This window comes from Lottia gigantea, assembly GCF_000327385.1.
Source record: "Lottia gigantea unplaced genomic scaffold LOTGIsca_114, whole genome shotgun sequence".
Classification (NCBI taxonomy): domain Eukaryota; kingdom Metazoa; phylum Mollusca; class Gastropoda; family Lottiidae; genus Lottia; species Lottia gigantea.
In genome coordinates this window covers 26601-44245 of record NW_008707106.1, presented here as the reverse complement: position 1 = coordinate 44245, position 17645 = coordinate 26601, and the positions used below count along the sequence as shown (strand labels likewise).

General features: G+C 34.9%; 3 protein-coding genes across 3 annotated transcripts in view; 1 reads left to right on the top strand and 2 right to left on the bottom strand.

Annotated features, from left to right (window-relative positions):
• Positions 1 to 1690, top strand: part of LOTGIDRAFT_137351 (hypothetical protein) — a gene marked incomplete at both ends in the record, with an annotated part of 53257 nt that extends 51567 nt beyond the window's left edge. Inside the window, one exon of the mRNA XM_009047569.1 lies at positions 1558 to 1690. Within this exon, the coding sequence (XP_009045817.1) occupies positions 1558 to 1690 (133 nt within the window). The remainder of the gene's footprint in view (positions 1 to 1557) is intronic.
• An 8930-nt stretch (positions 1691 to 10620) lies between these two features.
• LOTGIDRAFT_171373 (hypothetical protein) lies at positions 10621 to 11043 on the bottom strand (the record flags this gene model as incomplete). Its single annotated transcript, XM_009047568.1, has 1 exon — positions 10621 to 11043. One exon carries the CDS (start codon positions 11041 to 11043, stop codon positions 10621 to 10623), a length of 423 nt encoding a protein of 140 aa, XP_009045816.1.
• Positions 11044 to 15304: 4261 nt separating this feature from the next.
• On the bottom strand, positions 15305 to 17509 carry LOTGIDRAFT_171372 (hypothetical protein; the record flags this gene model as incomplete). The annotated part of the gene is made up of 4 exons (XM_009047567.1): positions 15305 to 15499; positions 15665 to 16300; positions 16756 to 16769; positions 17464 to 17509. The coding sequence occupies 4 exons, from the start codon at positions 17507 to 17509 to the stop codon at positions 15305 to 15307; spliced, it is 891 nt and encodes a 296-aa protein (XP_009045815.1).
• Positions 17510 to 17645: the final 136 nt, after the last annotated feature.

The window sequence follows — 17645 nt, the reverse complement described above, 5'->3', positions numbered from 1 at the left end:
ACTAGCGACCAGGCCTACAGTAGATATATATTTTTAGGATGATATAAAAATCATCGGTAAAATGCGATATACCAATGTACTTACAAAGACAGTAGTCTATAGCGGCCTACATTTCAAGACATTTACACTATTTTTAAAAGACTATTTGATGGCTATAAATGTCACTTGCCTTGTTAATGCTATGAAAAGAAAGGACATCTGTCGTCATAATCATGACCTTCAAATATATTCCACATGTATTTTGAGAAATGTTTCGCAAGATTTGTTTAGATGTATTTGATGTTTTGATTTTTTATTTGTAGATTTGTATTTGAGGATATTTTTGGCAAGAATTCTATTAATTCAACTATTGGAAAACCGATTGTTTATCGAAGAATGTTCATTTTCTGTACAAATTATGTACAATGTCAAATGTCAATTTTCAATAAAAAAATGTTTAAGTAATCGTGCAAATTAAGAGATAAGAATTTAGAATTAAGAAATAGCAATGAAGGACATTGAATAAACAGTCATTCCGCCGTCCATAATTTTTCACCTTCTTCGATCCACTGCGCTTTACTCCTATGAGATCGAGATTGACTCCCGATGATTAAGTGCCTCAATGAGTCACCGCGACTCAATAATTGCTTTCGAAAGACTGTTTTGGGCATCCCAATGACTAGATTAATCATTGTTATTCTAATGGTACATTTTCACTGGCCAGTTAGCATGTTAAGCTATAATATAATGATGGACAAAAACAAGCATTTTAAAGTCTGTAGTTAATTTATTCAAACAACATCACGCATGCATGTTAAGTATAGAAATTTGATTGGCTGTTTCATTCTATTATTACCTTAAGCCATTCACCTCAGTTTGCGATATCAGAATCCACTGGAAACGAACATTAACTTGACATCTACCAGCCAACCATCCAGCCTTTTACCTGGCACTAGCTTTGAAAGACACTTTTTGGCCTATATCTTCTCTACTAGCTTTCGAAAATCTTTGGTTTGGGAAACATATCATCAACGAATCTAAGATTATCATTAGTTGGAAAAAACCAACAACTTGAGAAATTGATCTTGCCAATGACTCTAGAGCCTTTCGGCTATCGAGACCTTCGGGTAATTTTTCCCGAAAAATATACAATTTGATTTGATTCGCAAATTGTTGTGTTAAATTTATATTTGGTAAATCATAAGAAATATTGGATTGCAATTTTGACTCGCAAACTGCGATCGCTTCAATTGATCCCTGCCAATGTGTCAAACTGTAGGAATGACAAGTGGAAACTGTGTCAAGCCATAATAAAACGGCTTGCTGAACTGCAGAAAACCACGAAGGTATTTGGTCACCAGTGTAATGTTCTTCAATCAAATCGTCAGTAATTATTTGTTTATGGTGAAATTTCGCCTAGACCATTTTTAAATGAGGGCCAAAGTAACGTCCTTAAAATACCAGAGAATGATTTTTTCTGCAGCCCTTAGTTGTGCCAAAATAATCTCCTGGCACATGTTTTTTTCGTGACCAGATTATCCAATATAAATGCTTACAGATTATTATTTAAAATTTCAGGATTTGGATAAGGTCAAGGATGTGGGATTCATCTTTAGTAATAGATGGAGAATTGTCTTACCGTTTCAATGATGGTGCTGTGGCTACATTTGAAATTAAGGATGAAGATGCTCTAAGAACAGTTATTTTTTGATGATCAATGAATCAGCTTATGGTTGAATCGAATATTTTTTTTAATTCTGTATACTGTGTAAATGACGATTACAGGGAAAATCTTCAGATGAACAATGCTATTCTGTCAAACAATCATTTGACAGCAGAGGCGGATTAACCTATAGGCCTTTCGGCCCATGGAAAATTCGGCACATGACAAATTTTGACAAAACTAGAGCCGTGCCACGGTACCTGATACATCGTTGAAACGTTCCATTTTAAAGCCACAAGGGGATTTTTTAACGAAAAAAAACATGTATATTAATATGTATAATACATTCAATATTAAAAACATCGTTTAAACCGTTTAACGTTCGGTAGTGAAGAGAAGCATGAATTTGATAGCATTCGGTAGTAGAAAGTCGAATTTTCAAATAGCTGTAAAGTTACAAGTACAAATCGCACAACAAAAATGAAATATTATTGGAAAGGTCTCGTCAAGCACAATAACTTGTGTTACGGTCAAGAGGTCAACAAAGGCCAAATAAAAGAGTTGAAAATTGCTGTTTTGGCACGCCTGTAAAAGCGGAAATATATGTCGGACATCAAAGATCAAAGTATGAATAGGCGTCATAGATCAATGACATTTGACATTGCAAAAGATCGAGGTCACGCATGTGAATGATCACAATATCAAAATTTTATAAATTGTAAAACATATTCCCTTTTTATACGCCCACACGTAAGTATGGCCGTATATTGTGGTTGCCCCTGTCGGTCCGTCCGTCCGTTCACATTTACCTCGTGCTCACTCTACAGGCTACAATTCTCTATAGATTCTACTGATCTTTTGTATGTGTGTCAATATCATTAAGAAGATGTGCACTATTGAATTCGGCGATGATCCAATGATTTTCTTAAGAGATATCGCATAAAACTCTGATATCGCGTTCGTTTTTTTTTCTTCACGTTTTTGGCTCGTGCTCACTCTACAGACTACAATTCTCTATTGATTCTTTTGATCTTTTGTATGTGTGTCAATATCATTATGAAGATGTGCACTATTGAATTTGGTGAAGATCCGATGATTTTCTTTATTAGAGATATCGCATAAAACTCTGATATCGTGTTTTTTTCACTTTTTTGGCTTGTGCTCATCCTACAGGCTACGATATAGATTTCGGGGAAGGGAGGGTTTGATTCTCACAAAGGTACAGGCCTAGGGTGGAGCGGACACTTTATTTAGAAATTAGGATTAAGGGTCTTGATATTGGGTTTTCTTCTGTTCTTATTCTGATCTGAAATTAGAAAAAATAGATATAGAGTTTGTTTTACAGTTCACATTTAGATCAATCCGCTGGTGGGCGTATTCGCTTGCGAGACTTGCCGCAAGCCTATGTTTTAAAGTGAAAGGCCTAAACAAATGCAACTTTATCATTGATTGTCATAAGTAGTGGTTTATTTCTATACAAAATGTCGTTGGTGACAAATGCAAAATTTGCGAGTTATAATAATTTCAAATATTAAAGTTAAAGGTAAAAGTAACCCAGATTTGCCATGCCCACTAAATGTGTACAATGTTGAAAAATGTTCTAACTTTCAAGTATTTACAATCATTAGGTCATGAGATATTCGTAGTTAAAAGATGTTTTAGGCAACAGTGACTGTCGGTGGATTATAGACACCGTGAATTTTCGCACAGTTACTATAGAAGTCAGTTCAAAATTTTCGATTTTTAAAAAGCGCACTTTTATTCAAAATATCAAGTGTGATTATTTTTATTTGTATAAACAATATTTATTTACATAATAGGATTAGAGAACAGGCTTTCGCTTATAGTACCCTCTCCTGTGATATATCACCAGAGAGGAGAGCTCATGTACTTTAAGAATATATAAGAAAATTTGTCGTATGTTAATTAGGTCACGTGACAGAGCTTTTCAAACTTAAAAATCGCGATTTTCAAATGGCTGTAAGACCGGAAGTTTACGTTGCACAACAAAAATGAAATCATCTTTGGATAGATCAACAACTTTTGTGCTGGCCACAAGCTCACCAAAGGATAAGGTCGCGAGATATGAGCTTTAAAATTTTGGACAATATTGAAAAAAATCAACCTGAAATAACTAAAAAGTAAAATCGAAATGCAAGAATCGGCTCCAACACGATTGTTATGATTAGTTCACTGATAATATAGACATTAAAATAATGCAAATCCGAATAAATCCTGATCCCAAAAAGTACCTTTATAGAGAATTTTGTCATTTCAAGATGGCGACTGATCTAATATTTCCGGAACGAATTTTATCATTTGAAATCTTTTATATAAACAATTCTAGCATGATGCAAAAAGAATTTTTCAAATATCTATAATATTCCGGAAGTTGAAATTTCAACTTTAAGAGCGAATGACGTCAAAACCGGAAGTGATAATCAAAATCAAAATCAATCAAAATGTCCATCAACTCGTAAATTTTCTGATCGATCGAAATAAAATTGTAGATGTTGAAAAAAAACGTTATTATGAAAAGAAAAAAAGTAAGCGACAAAAGTCAAATCTGAAATTTTTTAAAGTGCTATGCTTTTAGCCATTACTAAAAAGTAATGAACAAAACAAAAATTTTGATCAAAAATAGATTCAGAATTTTCTATGAAATGTGGAGCGTATATTGCCGTCACGCATGTCCGTCGGTCCGTCCGTCCACAATTGCTCGTAAACACTCTACAAGTCACAATTCTTTACGGATTTTGACAAAACTTACTGAAATTGTTTATTATCACCCAAGGATGAACCCCTATCGAAAATCGTTAAAATCGAAAAATCTTTAATATGAGTTATTGTCCTTGTTCTTCAAAACGCGTTCGATTTTTAGCTCGAAAACACTATAGAAGGCACTATTCTTGGAGGAGTTTGACGAAAATTGGTGTTTTGTAATCACCCAAGGATGAACCCTATCGAAAATCAGAAAAATCAAATATATTTAGTATGAAGTATTGCCCTTGTTCTTGAAAATGCGTTCAAGTTTAAGCACGTAAACACTCTAGAAGGCACATTTCTCGACGGATTTTGACGAAGCTTGCTGTGAGTGTTTGTAACCACCCATAATGCAGCCTATCGAAAATAAGAAAAATCGAAAAATATTTAGTTTGTGTTATTGCCCTTGTCCTTAAAAACGCGTTCAAGTTTTAGTCTGTAAACACTCTAGAAGGCCCAATTCTTGACAATGTTTGATGAAACTTGGTAATATTATTCAGAATCGCCTCAAAAAGTTCAAAAGAAGTTATGACTTAAGGTTGAATATATCATACTGGTAATTGTTACTGTACTGCCAAATATTTTTATTTAAAATCAAAGCTTACCTGGCAAGCTATCTTTTTGTACAATTCATATTGCGCTTCAAAGGTAAATCTGATTTGTATGATTTTGGTGTCTGCAATCGATTGCTAACATACATGGGAAACATTTTTGAATTTTGGCTTTGCATTTTTTTTTCCGCTTTAATGTTTTCAGTTATTATCAAACCGTTAAGGCTCATATCTAGTGACTTTGACCTTTGGTGACCTTGTGATTTGAAAACAACTTGTTGCGCCTGACGAGATATATCCGATGTTATCTCCACTTTTGTTGTTCATCGTGAACTTCCGGTTTTACAGCCATTTGAAAATCACGATTTTTAACTCTGTCACGTGACCTAATTTACACACGTGAAGATTTCCTTATTACACGTAATCTATTCTTTCAAATAATATATGTAACTCTATTTTGATTTTGCACTGACTTCTGTGCGTAATTTCACAATGTCTATAATCCAAACAGTCACAGTTGCCTTAAAAAATGTATAAGCATGTATATTCCGTGATCTAAGGATTGTAAACATTTTTTAACACATCATAACAGACATAACAAAATTTTTGAAGTGGGTGTGGCACATCCGGGTTCATTTGAACTTTAGCTTAAATATTTCCAATTGCATTGTTTGCATTTGTCACCCTCGAAATTTTGCATAAAAATTTTACTACCGAATGTTAATACCTTTTAGTACCGAATGGTATCTGCGTCTTTTCACTACTGAATGTTATATGGTTTAAACGATTTTTTTATACGCCCACATGAAATTGGGGGCGTATATTGCCGGATGACGGATTTTGATGAAACTTGGTATGAGTCTTCGTAATCGCCCAAGGATAAACCCTATCGAAAATCAGAAAAATTGAAAAATATTTAGTATGAGTTATTCTCCTTGTCTTGAAAACGCGTTCAATTTTAGCTTGTAAACACTCTAGAAGGCACAATTCTTGATGGACTTTGACGAAACTTGGTGTGAGTGTTTGTAATCACCCACGGATAAACCTTATCGAAAATCATAAAAATTGGAAAATATTATTATTATTATTATTATTATTAGTTATTGCCCTTGTTCTTGAAAACGCGTCCAATTTTTAGTTCGTAAACACTCTAGAAGGCACATTTCTTGACGGATTTTGACGAAACTTGGCATGAGTGTTGGTTATCACCCAAGGATGAACCCTATTGAAAATCAGAAGAATCTAAAAATATTGAGTATGAGTTATTGCCCTTATTCTTGAAAACGCGTTCAATTTTTAGCTTGTAAACTCTCTAGAAGGCACAATTATTGACGGATTTTAACGAAATTTGGCTTGAGTGTTTGTTATCACCCAAGGATAAAGCCTTTTAAAAATCAGAAAAATTGAAAAATATTTAGTATGAGTTACTGCCCTTGATCTTGAAAACTCGTTCAATTTGTAGCTCATAAAAACTCTAGAAGGCATGATTCTTGCCGAATTTTGACAAAACGTGGTTTTATTATTCATTACCGCGCTGAAGATTGAATATTTGTCTTCTAGAGTTTTCACAAGCTAAAGATTGAACACGTTTTCAAGAACTAGGGCAATAACTCATACTCAATATTATTCAGTATCACCCTTCAAAAGAGTTCAAAAGAAGTGTATGACTGAAGGTTGAATATTTCGTACTGGTGATTGTTACTGTACTGCTAAATATTTATGTTCAAAATCAAAGCTAACAAGCTTGACTTGCTACACACACTGAAAAAAAGCTTGTGTTGAAACAAAACAAGTGTTGTGTCTTTATTACACAACACAAACTTGTGTTGCACGGTCTTCATCACAAGTCTTGTGTTCATCAACACAAGACTTGTGTTATAAACGTCTGTGGAAAAAACACTCAAACTTGTGTTAGAATTGAAAAAAAATGTGTGTTTTATACCCTCTCTTGTGTGTTGTTTGAAATGCTAAACATGTGTTTATTTACAACACAAGGATGTGTTAATATACTTGTTGCACACAAATCCTTGTGTTGTCTCTCCAGTTCAAAATGGCATAATTCCTTTCCCATGACATACACTTTCTTATGCATATAAATCAGTCACAAATTGAAAATAATACAAAACTCAATTGATTCCACCATACTTTAATAAAGCAATAAACATAATAACTTTTTAAAATCTACACCGTTTATAAATAATAAATGCTAGATACTACGGGGTTGATTTGAGTCTTGAAAATCTGTACTAGAAATGTACGGAAATCGCTTAATTCGTTCAAAAATATCTCAAACTAGGAATTTTACTCACTATTTCTATGTATGTCTTTTTCTATATAGCCTATCAAAGAGCATCTAAAAATGACGAGTCGGCGTTTTTACATTCAAACGCGGATAATTCTGAACACACATAGATTTGAAGGCTCAAATTTCGACGTTGAACTCGAAACACTAATACTGATTGGCTTAGCTATAAAATTCCAGTTTCTGAGATTAAAGTATAAGTATGATTGGTCAAAAAGAAATGGCGTGTGTTGTTTATGTTCCTGAAAAATACAAAAGATAATTTGAATGAGCTATGAAGGAAATAAAAGAGGGATTGTAGGAACCACAGCAGACGTCTGATTGCCGATTATCAAATTGACACTATTAGTGTCCCCGATAAGCAAAAAAATTCAGAATACTCTTTACAAGCCCTTTAAATAAAAAATTCTTCTATTTTTATACATTTTCTATATCTATGTGGCATAGTCTCACTGCAATACGTTCAAATTTGTAACTTTCAAATGCGGATAATTATGCACATGGGTTTGAAGACTATTGAAACTATTAGTGTCCCCGATAAGCAAAAAAATTTAAAATACTCTTTACAAGCCCTTTAAATAAAAAATTCTTCTATTTTTACATATTTTCTATATCTATGTGGCATAGTCTCACTGCAATACGTTCAAATTTGTAACTTTCAAATGCGGATAATTATGCACATGGGTTTGAAGACTCAAATTTCTACAGTGAACTGTGAACACTAGCCGATTGTTGATTAGAAGAATTACAAGAATTTCTGTTTCTGAGACTAACGTACGATTGGTTGAACGGATGGCGAACGTGCCCCTTTAACAAATTTACACTTTCCGAAACTTATCTACAAGATACTTCATAGCAGCATTGCAAGCCACTCTGTGACGCCCCATTGATTGTAGGTAATAACGTCACAAGGCACTTTAATGCCTTTTTTGCAACACAACCTGAAAGAAGAACATTTTGGTATTAGCTGAAATTATATAATGTTTATCCTAAAATATTCGACCTTAACTCTTTTAAGAAATGTGCACGAATGTATTCTGTCCGAGCAGATCCCGATTGCGACGCGTGCGCCTGGCTTAAACTGACAATCCAATATCAGCAATTCAATGAAACAATTTTAATTCACTTACCTAAAAATATCTGAATAACATCCATCCTACTGTCGCAAGATAGCAACCATAACATGACAATCCACATACAACTGGCACTGGCCGAGGCGTGAGAAAAATCCTTATTTACGGTAAAAATTCTCAAACTATGTCAGTGAAATTCACAAAATAGAGAAATCGACAACTATCTCAGTGGAGGTACCCAATGACCTTTTTTTATTAGTGTTCACGATCCATATATTACATAAGTCCACAAATTAAAAAGATGCCCATGATTTGCAAATAAACATCAGAATCTTTGGAAAACATTTCCAACATGGCTGACATTTTCTTCAAGATAACCAGTGAGCAATGCGCAATATGCTAGCGCCGCTTACGACAATTACAAAAATCAATTTTAATTAAAATCGACTAAAATCGAATTTTATATTAAAACCGATTTTGGAGAATAACACATTATTTAAGTTAAAATCTGATTCTATCAAATCAATTTTAGTGATTTTAAGTTAAGTTTTCGAGAATAAGGCCCCTCGTCATATATTTTCTTTCTCCATATTTTAGGTTCCGGGGAAGGGAGGGTTTGATTCTCCCAAATGTACAGTAGTATATGGGGTATTAGATTGGACGCACTTTCCCCCATTCCATTTCATTCCATGGGAAAATTGCATACCATACATTCCATCAATTTCCATCCCCAAAAAGACTTATTCACCCTGCATTTCATCATTAAATTAACTCATTTAAAAATAGGATGAGTTTAATTTTAAAACACGAACAAGCATAACACATGTGAATCTGTTTTAGCAACAGCTAAATTGCAGCATCTAAACACCACCCCTATCAAGCCCGACAGCACCTGTCTTAGGTTGTTCTCCCTTCTGGAGAATCTTACCCGTCATTGGTTAACTGTCGCGTTACTTGATGACGCTGTATATCAATTATCATAGCTGTTGTCTGCTTCTAATATTGAACTTTCATTTCCTTTTTCTTGGCCAATTCTACAGAGATCGAAAAGTAATCGAAAATTCTGTAGAATAAACAGAAGGATATCTGTTGTTTTTTTGTCAGTACCTTTCATATACCCTCTCCCCTTTTAGGTCAATTCTCAGAGCGAAAAGTATTCGAAAGTCTCGGAGAAATTAACAAGGGGAATACCACTACAAGAAGTTGATTAGATGAGATTATATGATGAGATTATATGATGAGTCATATAAAATTGAGCATTGAACTTTCATTTCCTTTTTATTGGCCAATTCTACAGAGTAATTCTGAAGAATAAACAGAAAGGTATTCTGTTGTTTTTGTCAACACCTTCAATTTCATATTATGATAAATGAATCTGTAGTGGTAGTATATGAATCAATCACATAAGGAAGTAAAAACGGTATTGTTGACTATATAGGTCATAACACTCATAAATCATCGCAAAAAAGGCAAATAATCTGTCCAACATCTTGAACTATCAAAAAAACTTAATTAGAATCCTATAATCCCTTCATTAGATAGAATAATTAACGAAAAATAACAGAGCAAAATAAAAATCCCCTTACATACAAAATAACTTCCTTGATTGCTTAACATCCGGTTTTAACAGAGTTATTAATAAGAGTCTTTATGAGTCTCTTTTTCTAGAAACTTCTATAAGAGAGATAACCCTTGTTTGAAAAAACAAACCACAATTTCTACTCAAATTTTAAACTTTAAAAAGGGCAAATAAAAATTACATACTAGATCCAATCTTAAAATTATACGATCCGATTCGTTACTCATTTAACAAGAAAAAAGAGCCATTGACGATTACCAATCTGAATATGGAGGAAGTGTAAATGGTAAAAACAATATTGAATTCGAAGGTAATTTGAATCTGAACAAAATAAAATTGATATTGAGAAATAAGAGTCAAGTTGATTTCAATGTAGAAAATTCATTAAATACTTCACTAGGCTTTGATAAAAAAAAATATACAAGGAATCAACATTAGCACCACACAAAGCTAATATCGAGAATGATATTGATGTCATTAATATTCACTCCAATAAACGGTGGATTTTTCAACAAATACACACGTCAGATTATCTATAATCCAGCATTCCAACATTCACTGTACCGATTGGATATATTATAGAGAAACCATTTCAAACAATATATTTACCACTTAATTCCTTTATGATTAAAGATATAAATCTGGAAATCAAAGATGGTAAAAATAGGTTTATTGATTTTGGAAACGAGGAAATTGTTATTCAACTTCATTTAAAACAAAAGAACGAACTCTTCATTCTCTTCTTGAATAGTTAGGTAATCGAAATCATCAAATTCATAGTTGTCATCCATGTTCAATTCTTTTCCGTCGTTGTAAGGATACATAATTCCTTTATCATCCGGTGCTTTTCTCTTAACGAGATTTAGATAACTTCTAAAAACTTTCTTTTGTTTATCATCATCCTTTGGAATAACTATTCCATAGGTGAAACTCTTTTCCCATCTTTTCTTAAATTCATTCGTCACATCATGTCCGCTAGGTAATTGAATATAATCTTCTACGTTTTCTTTTAGAATACCATCGGGAGTTAGAATGATATTATATTTGACTTTTGGCGCTAAATATAAACCATATATAATTCCACCATCACCGTAATCATTCTTTCCTTTACAGTAATCATTTTCAGATACCATCCCAGCTTCATTTCATTTATCCAAATTGCTAGATGACATGTATAAACTGTCAGTATCTGTATAGTATATTCCCTTACTATGCATATCTCCCATACTAACTTTGTACCATGATGCCCATAAACAACAAATAATTATTTACATGTTTATTGTTTTAGCGTTATCGAACAACCGTACAAAACCAGTCAAATTACAAATTCATTACTGAAGAATATAAATTCGTCTTACTAAACATATATCAAGATATAAACATATATCATCACTCATATTACAAATAAACCTTTGATCACTGGATCTAAATGCCACCCAGGAAAAACTGATCTTTTTAATCAGAAACCTGTGCTCATGCGTAATGCAAAAAGACCCTACAAAGTTAGCGTTGAGCGAACGCCTATCTATAGGAATACCCAACATGATTATTCCTGAATATTAACTAAATATATACATGAAACATTACAAAATAACTTGACACATTCTTAATACAAATTAATACACCTATAAAACAAAACGTTGAACAAACGATTGTCACCTGTCCTGGGCCCGTCGCTCCTATGGGAAACGTCTCACTCAAGCTGTAATCTCCAAATTCTACCAAACAATCAACGAAACAAAAACCAGAGTAACCATATCTCTACCAACTGAAATGGACACTACACCTGCACCATCTAGAGCCACCACGCTGCCGAACCAAACCCCTAAACGAGCCCGAAGTTCACCTACTCCTATTCCAGCAGACATAGGTAAACGCTCTCGTAGAGAGGGCACACCCCTTCTCTTTTCACTTTCAGACTCGTCTTCCCCTTCCACACCATCTGAATCTTCACCACGTGATCCAGGATCCGCCAACCTTTCTTCCTTGTGCGTTTTTGGACCAGCAAACCACCCCTCAGTCTCCATCCAAGTCGAGACGTGTATCCAGACCTTCCCCTCCTCGAACCAGATCCCAGTCCGTTCCCAATGCTACAATTCTAACAACTACAAAACCAGTACCAATCACACCGTCGACGACCATTATATCCGCTACCAAACCGTATTATCACCAAACCAAGGACAAATCATTATGGAAACTACCTGCTCTAAAGAAATCTACCCTAATAATTGGATCATCTAACCTGAATCGAATTACCAAAACCAGTTCAGACACCGAAATACATTCTTACCCCGGTGTCCAAATCCATCACATACAGTCAATCCTGGAATCATACGACCATGATCCCAAACCTACTACCATTATTCTTCATGTAGGCCTCAACAACCGTGATCAGATACCAAAGACCTCCTTTAACCAAGCCCAGAAATTAATCGCCACAGCCAACAAAACCTTCCCAAACTCCAAGATCCTCTTCACATGTATACCCATTTCAAATAAAATCTCGAAGAAAGCACAACAGAACCTCAGCATTCTCAACAACATGATGATGGAGTCCAGTATCAACAGCACAACAATCTTACCACCCTACCAAGAAGAATTCGAAACAGTTGATAATCTTCATTGGTCTCCAGAAACAGAAAACAGCATCTATTTGTTTTTGATACACCAGTTTCAAGCATCGAGTAAGTCTTTAAACTAATTACTCGGGATAAAAATACTGAGAGGCCACCGCTAGGCCAAACTGTAGTTAACTTGAGCCGCAAAATTCTCACACCCCTTCAGCATTCAATCTTAGACCGTGGACTTAAGTTTATTCCCACACCAAAGATAGCTAACTTGAATTATCTCCGACCATCCATTGAACGATTTCAACGAAATCTTAGCTGCACATATTTTTTTCGAAACCACCCCCAACGTGGTGCTAGAACAATGTTTATTCCTAAATCCACGTGGACACACCCTCAGGCCGCCATCCACCCTGAAATATTGAAAGCATTTGCGAGTATGAATAGCCAAACAGTGAACCTTTCCATAACACAAGAAAAGCCTAATCTCACACGAGTGGAACGTGAAGTGTTAAACTTACTTAAGAAAGACGATAGCATTGTTATTAAAAAGAGTGACAAAGGTTCATGTTGTATCATTCTGAATAGGGAGGATTACGTTTCAGAAGCAGAGAATCAACTGAATAATCCTAAACATTATGCCATTTTACCGAAACCAATTTTCAAAGAAACTGCTAACATGATTAATAATATTCTTGCCGATTTAGTCAAAACTAGTTATCTCAAACAGAAACAATATGACTATCTGTCTGCCAAACCTGATTGTCGCGAGAGACATTTGTACACTTTGCCTAAAATCCATAAGAATCCAACCAAGGAGTGGTTTATCTCGAATAAAATCCCTAAAGGCCGCCCGATTATATCTGACTGTGGTAGTGAGTCATATGCAGTGTCAGAATACATTGATCATTTCTTACTACCTCTAGCATGCCAACATCGCGCCTACCTTAAAGACACAACCGATTTTGTCAATAAAATAAAAAATCTTCGAGTTCCCTCTAATGCTATTTTAATTTCTATCGACGTTTCTTCTATGTATACCAATATCGATAACACTACTGGTTTAACGGCAGTTCGTAAAGCTTTTAATAGAAACCCAGATCCAAACAGACCCGACGATGCAATTCTACAACTTTTAGAGATTTGTCTTAGTCGAAACGATTTCACATTTAATGGTAAAACATATTTACAAACTTCAGGGACAACAATGGGCAAACGATTCGCCCCTTCGTACGCAAACCTTTTCATGGCAGAGTGGGAACGTGAGGTGTTGCCCCTCTGTCCATTTGACCCACTTTTTTACGGACGCTTTTTGGATGAAATTTTTATGGCTTGGACTTATTCTATCGAACAGTTTTGGGAATTCTTTGAAATTCTCAACAACCACCATCCTTCTATCAAACTAACCGCAAACGTGAGTGACAAAAGCATAGACTTTCTCGATACCACAGTCTTTAAGGGAGATTCCATAGCAGAAACAAATAAACTGGATATTAAAGTGTATTTCAAAGAAACTGATACTCATCAACTCTTGCACAAGAGCTCCTTTCACCCAAAACATATCTTTTCTGGTATAATTAAGTCACAAGTTTTACGATTTCATCGAATTTGTACAAGATCGTCTGATTTCAACCAAGCCTGTACGATTGTTTTCTCAAAACTGAAAGAGCGTGGGTACTCTAAACATAAAAAATTCCACACAGATAGCAGCTAAAAACAGACTTTATGCCGAAGTACCTCCAGGTTTAAGAAGTTCTCCATGTTTGTCCAGTAGATGCAAAACATGTCCCTTTATATCAGAAACTCATTATTTTGTAAGCAACTCTACGAATAAAAGGTACCCGATCCAGGAACATCTAACATGTGAACATTCGAATGTAATATATTTAATTTCATGCAAGAAATGCCCCAAACAATATGTAGGAGAAACTAAGAATAATTTACGAACTCGCCTTAATGCTCATAGGTCAGACATCAAATTAAAGAAAGACAAGCCTGTTTCTAATCATTTCAACCTCGACGACCATTCAATAGACGATCTCACCCTAATCCCAATTGAGCGTATAGAAATTGACTTGCCCGAAGATGAAACTACCAAATTCCGTCAATCTAGGGAGGCCCATTGGATTGAGACATTGAATACAGCAAGACCTATAGGACTAAATATTCATCATAATGTAGGCATAGCACCCTTTGTTGTCCCGTTTAATACAACCAGCAATCGAGCAAGCAAGATAGTTCATGCCCACTATAAGAGCCTTCAAGAGAAATTCCCCCATGTCTATAAGTAGAAACTGATAGTTGCATATTCAAAAAATAAGAACTTAAATGATAATATTGTTCATAGTAAACTAAAAACAATCAGTACATAACAGATACTATACTTCTCGCCCATCGGGCGAGTTATTTTTTCTAATTTCAGATCAGAATAAGAACAGAAGAAAACCCAATATCAAGACCCTTAATCCTAATTTCTAAATAAAGTGTCTGCTCCACCCTAGGCCTGTACATTTGGGAGAATCAAACCCTCCCTCCCCCGAAAACTAATTGAGTACACTTCAGCGACACACTTACTCTAACCAAACATTTGGGCGATACTTCTCCTATGGTAAATTAATTTTCGTCTAATTCATCAAACTAAAACGACAAATAATTATATTTCCCTTACTATGCATATCTCCCGTACTAACTATGTACCATAATGCCCATAAACAACAAATAACTATTTACATGTTTATTGTTTTGGCGTTAGCGAACACTGATGAAATTAAAAGTACGGGCATCAGGAAACGCACATTACTGAAATCGTTAGAACACACATCGTACATTATAAACCTAAATTTAAAGAAACAGAAAGCATTTCACTTAATGCATCTTTCATATAACCATCTTTGGCACATTCACTAACCCATCTACCATGCCGTTTGAATAATCGATCCGCTAACCCTTTATTTGCTTCGGCTGTAGCACCACCAGATCTCAAGGAGTGTAAACAATATTGACTAATATCTTCAACATGCGGCTTAAAAGCATCAATAAATAATTCTCTTAAAGTAGTATAAGACATATGCTTAGCATCCTTTCTTACTTTATAACCGTTTTTAACAGCCGTCAAATTTCAACAAATATAATAATCACTGTCTTCAGTAATATTGGCCCAGGAAAAATAATATTGCAAATTAACTACCGGACATAACATTGTACCGGTTTTAGATATCAATATCCAAGAACCATCGCTATATTTATCAGTTTTGCTGGTTTCCAGAAAAATAGCTAAATAAGTATCATTAATTACAATATCAGAACGCTTAATATTCAAAAGCTCAACACTGCGTAAAAATCCTGCATATGATAATAAACATAAAGCAATGATACGTTGATTTTTCAAATTATTAAAGGAAAACAATCTCTTATACATGTCTGTCAACATTTGAACAGTTACTGGCCTTTTCTTAACAATAGGTCTAGATAAACGTCTTTTTGCAGATTCTGAAATATTTTTAACTAACAAAAAATCAGTAGGAGAATTTAAATTGAACAAATCATGAATCCATTTCACGCTATAAAAGGCGTTAGACACAGGACTGGGCGAATTAGCTGTTTGTATAAGAGACACTAAATATAAAGCAAAATGGAAAGCTTTAGCGGGAAAAGTGTCCTCTACTCTCAAATTGTTAGCTACAGCCCAACATTTCCAACGTTGGAAACCCAAAGAATAAGATTTAAAAGTATTCATAGCTCTAGATGATTTCAATAACTCAGGAATAAGAATCACTTTATCCGCCAAAACTTCCGGTAGCTCTTCAATATCATGTGAATTATGCTGGAAAAACAAACGTAAACACAACAATTATCATATATTAACATACACGATAGCGTATCTATAACACCAACTACACATATTCTAAAGACTTGTCAGCCTCAGCAATTCTAATGGCAGCCACGCCCAAAAAGCTCAAACAAAAGAACAATTCAAAGCTAACATTCTGAATTTCAGATCTTCATTTCCGAACATACCAAATCGTGTCCTAGACACGGTATAAAATTGCTTTGCAATAGGCAAATCAATCCAATCCACAATACTGTCTATAAAATTGCCATTCGATTGTACAATAAGAGGCCAAAAGTTAGCCGAAAACCATGCCGGTATGATAAGGATACCATTCGTCTTAAAATGCTGCATTTGTTTAATCACTCTAGTAATCAAAATGACTGGTGGTACAAACAAACCAAATCCAATACTCCAATCATGAGTAAAAGCGTCTATTCCAGACGAACCTTCATTCCAAAACCTGGTATAAAATATATCACATTTAGCATTGTATTGAGATGCAAACCAATCAACATCGGCTTTTCCCCATCTAGCTTCTAGAATGTCTAAACTATAATTAGAAATGCCCTAGTCATCTTTGTCTATAATTTTAGATAAAAAATCGGCTTTCTCATTTAAAGATCTTGGAATCCAATCAACTTCTAATACTATACTATTTTGAAAACAAAAAGAAACTAGAGCCACACGTGGCACAGAGTGGGACTTTGCAAATGTAGCAAAATGCAAAAGACCCCGAAAAAATCAACCTTCCACGATAATTAGATCAAGCGCAAGAACAGTCTAAAGTTGAGAAATTTTCCTTTTTTTAGAAGATTTTAATACCGGAAGTGGACGTCAGACCTCACAAATGAAAGTATCAGCAGATAGCCGAGGTCAATGACCTTTGAACTTGTAAAGGAGAAGGCCTAAAAAGGTCAAGATCAAGAGATATACGCCATTAAAATTTCAAATTGCTAACGACTATCAAACCAGAAGTTGACTTAGGACAGCAAGTATAAATAGATAGCCAATGCCAATGACGTTTGATCCTACAAAGGTCAAGGTCAACAAAGGTCAAGGTCAAAAATTGAAAATTTTGAATTTCCAAAACCTGTTCCTTTTTTTGAACCATGAAGCGGAAACAGCCCTGTCTTCCATCGACCTCTACCACCTACCAATCGCCGACCACCAACCAACCCATCCAGCTATATCCCACCCCATCGCCGACGTACCTACAACACAGCCTACCAATCAAGAGGTAACCATCGACCTGACCAACAACAGAAACGACTACCAGCCCACCGACGCCAACCAGTCCCCACTCATAAGGAGGAAGAACCCTTTGTGAAGGTGTTCT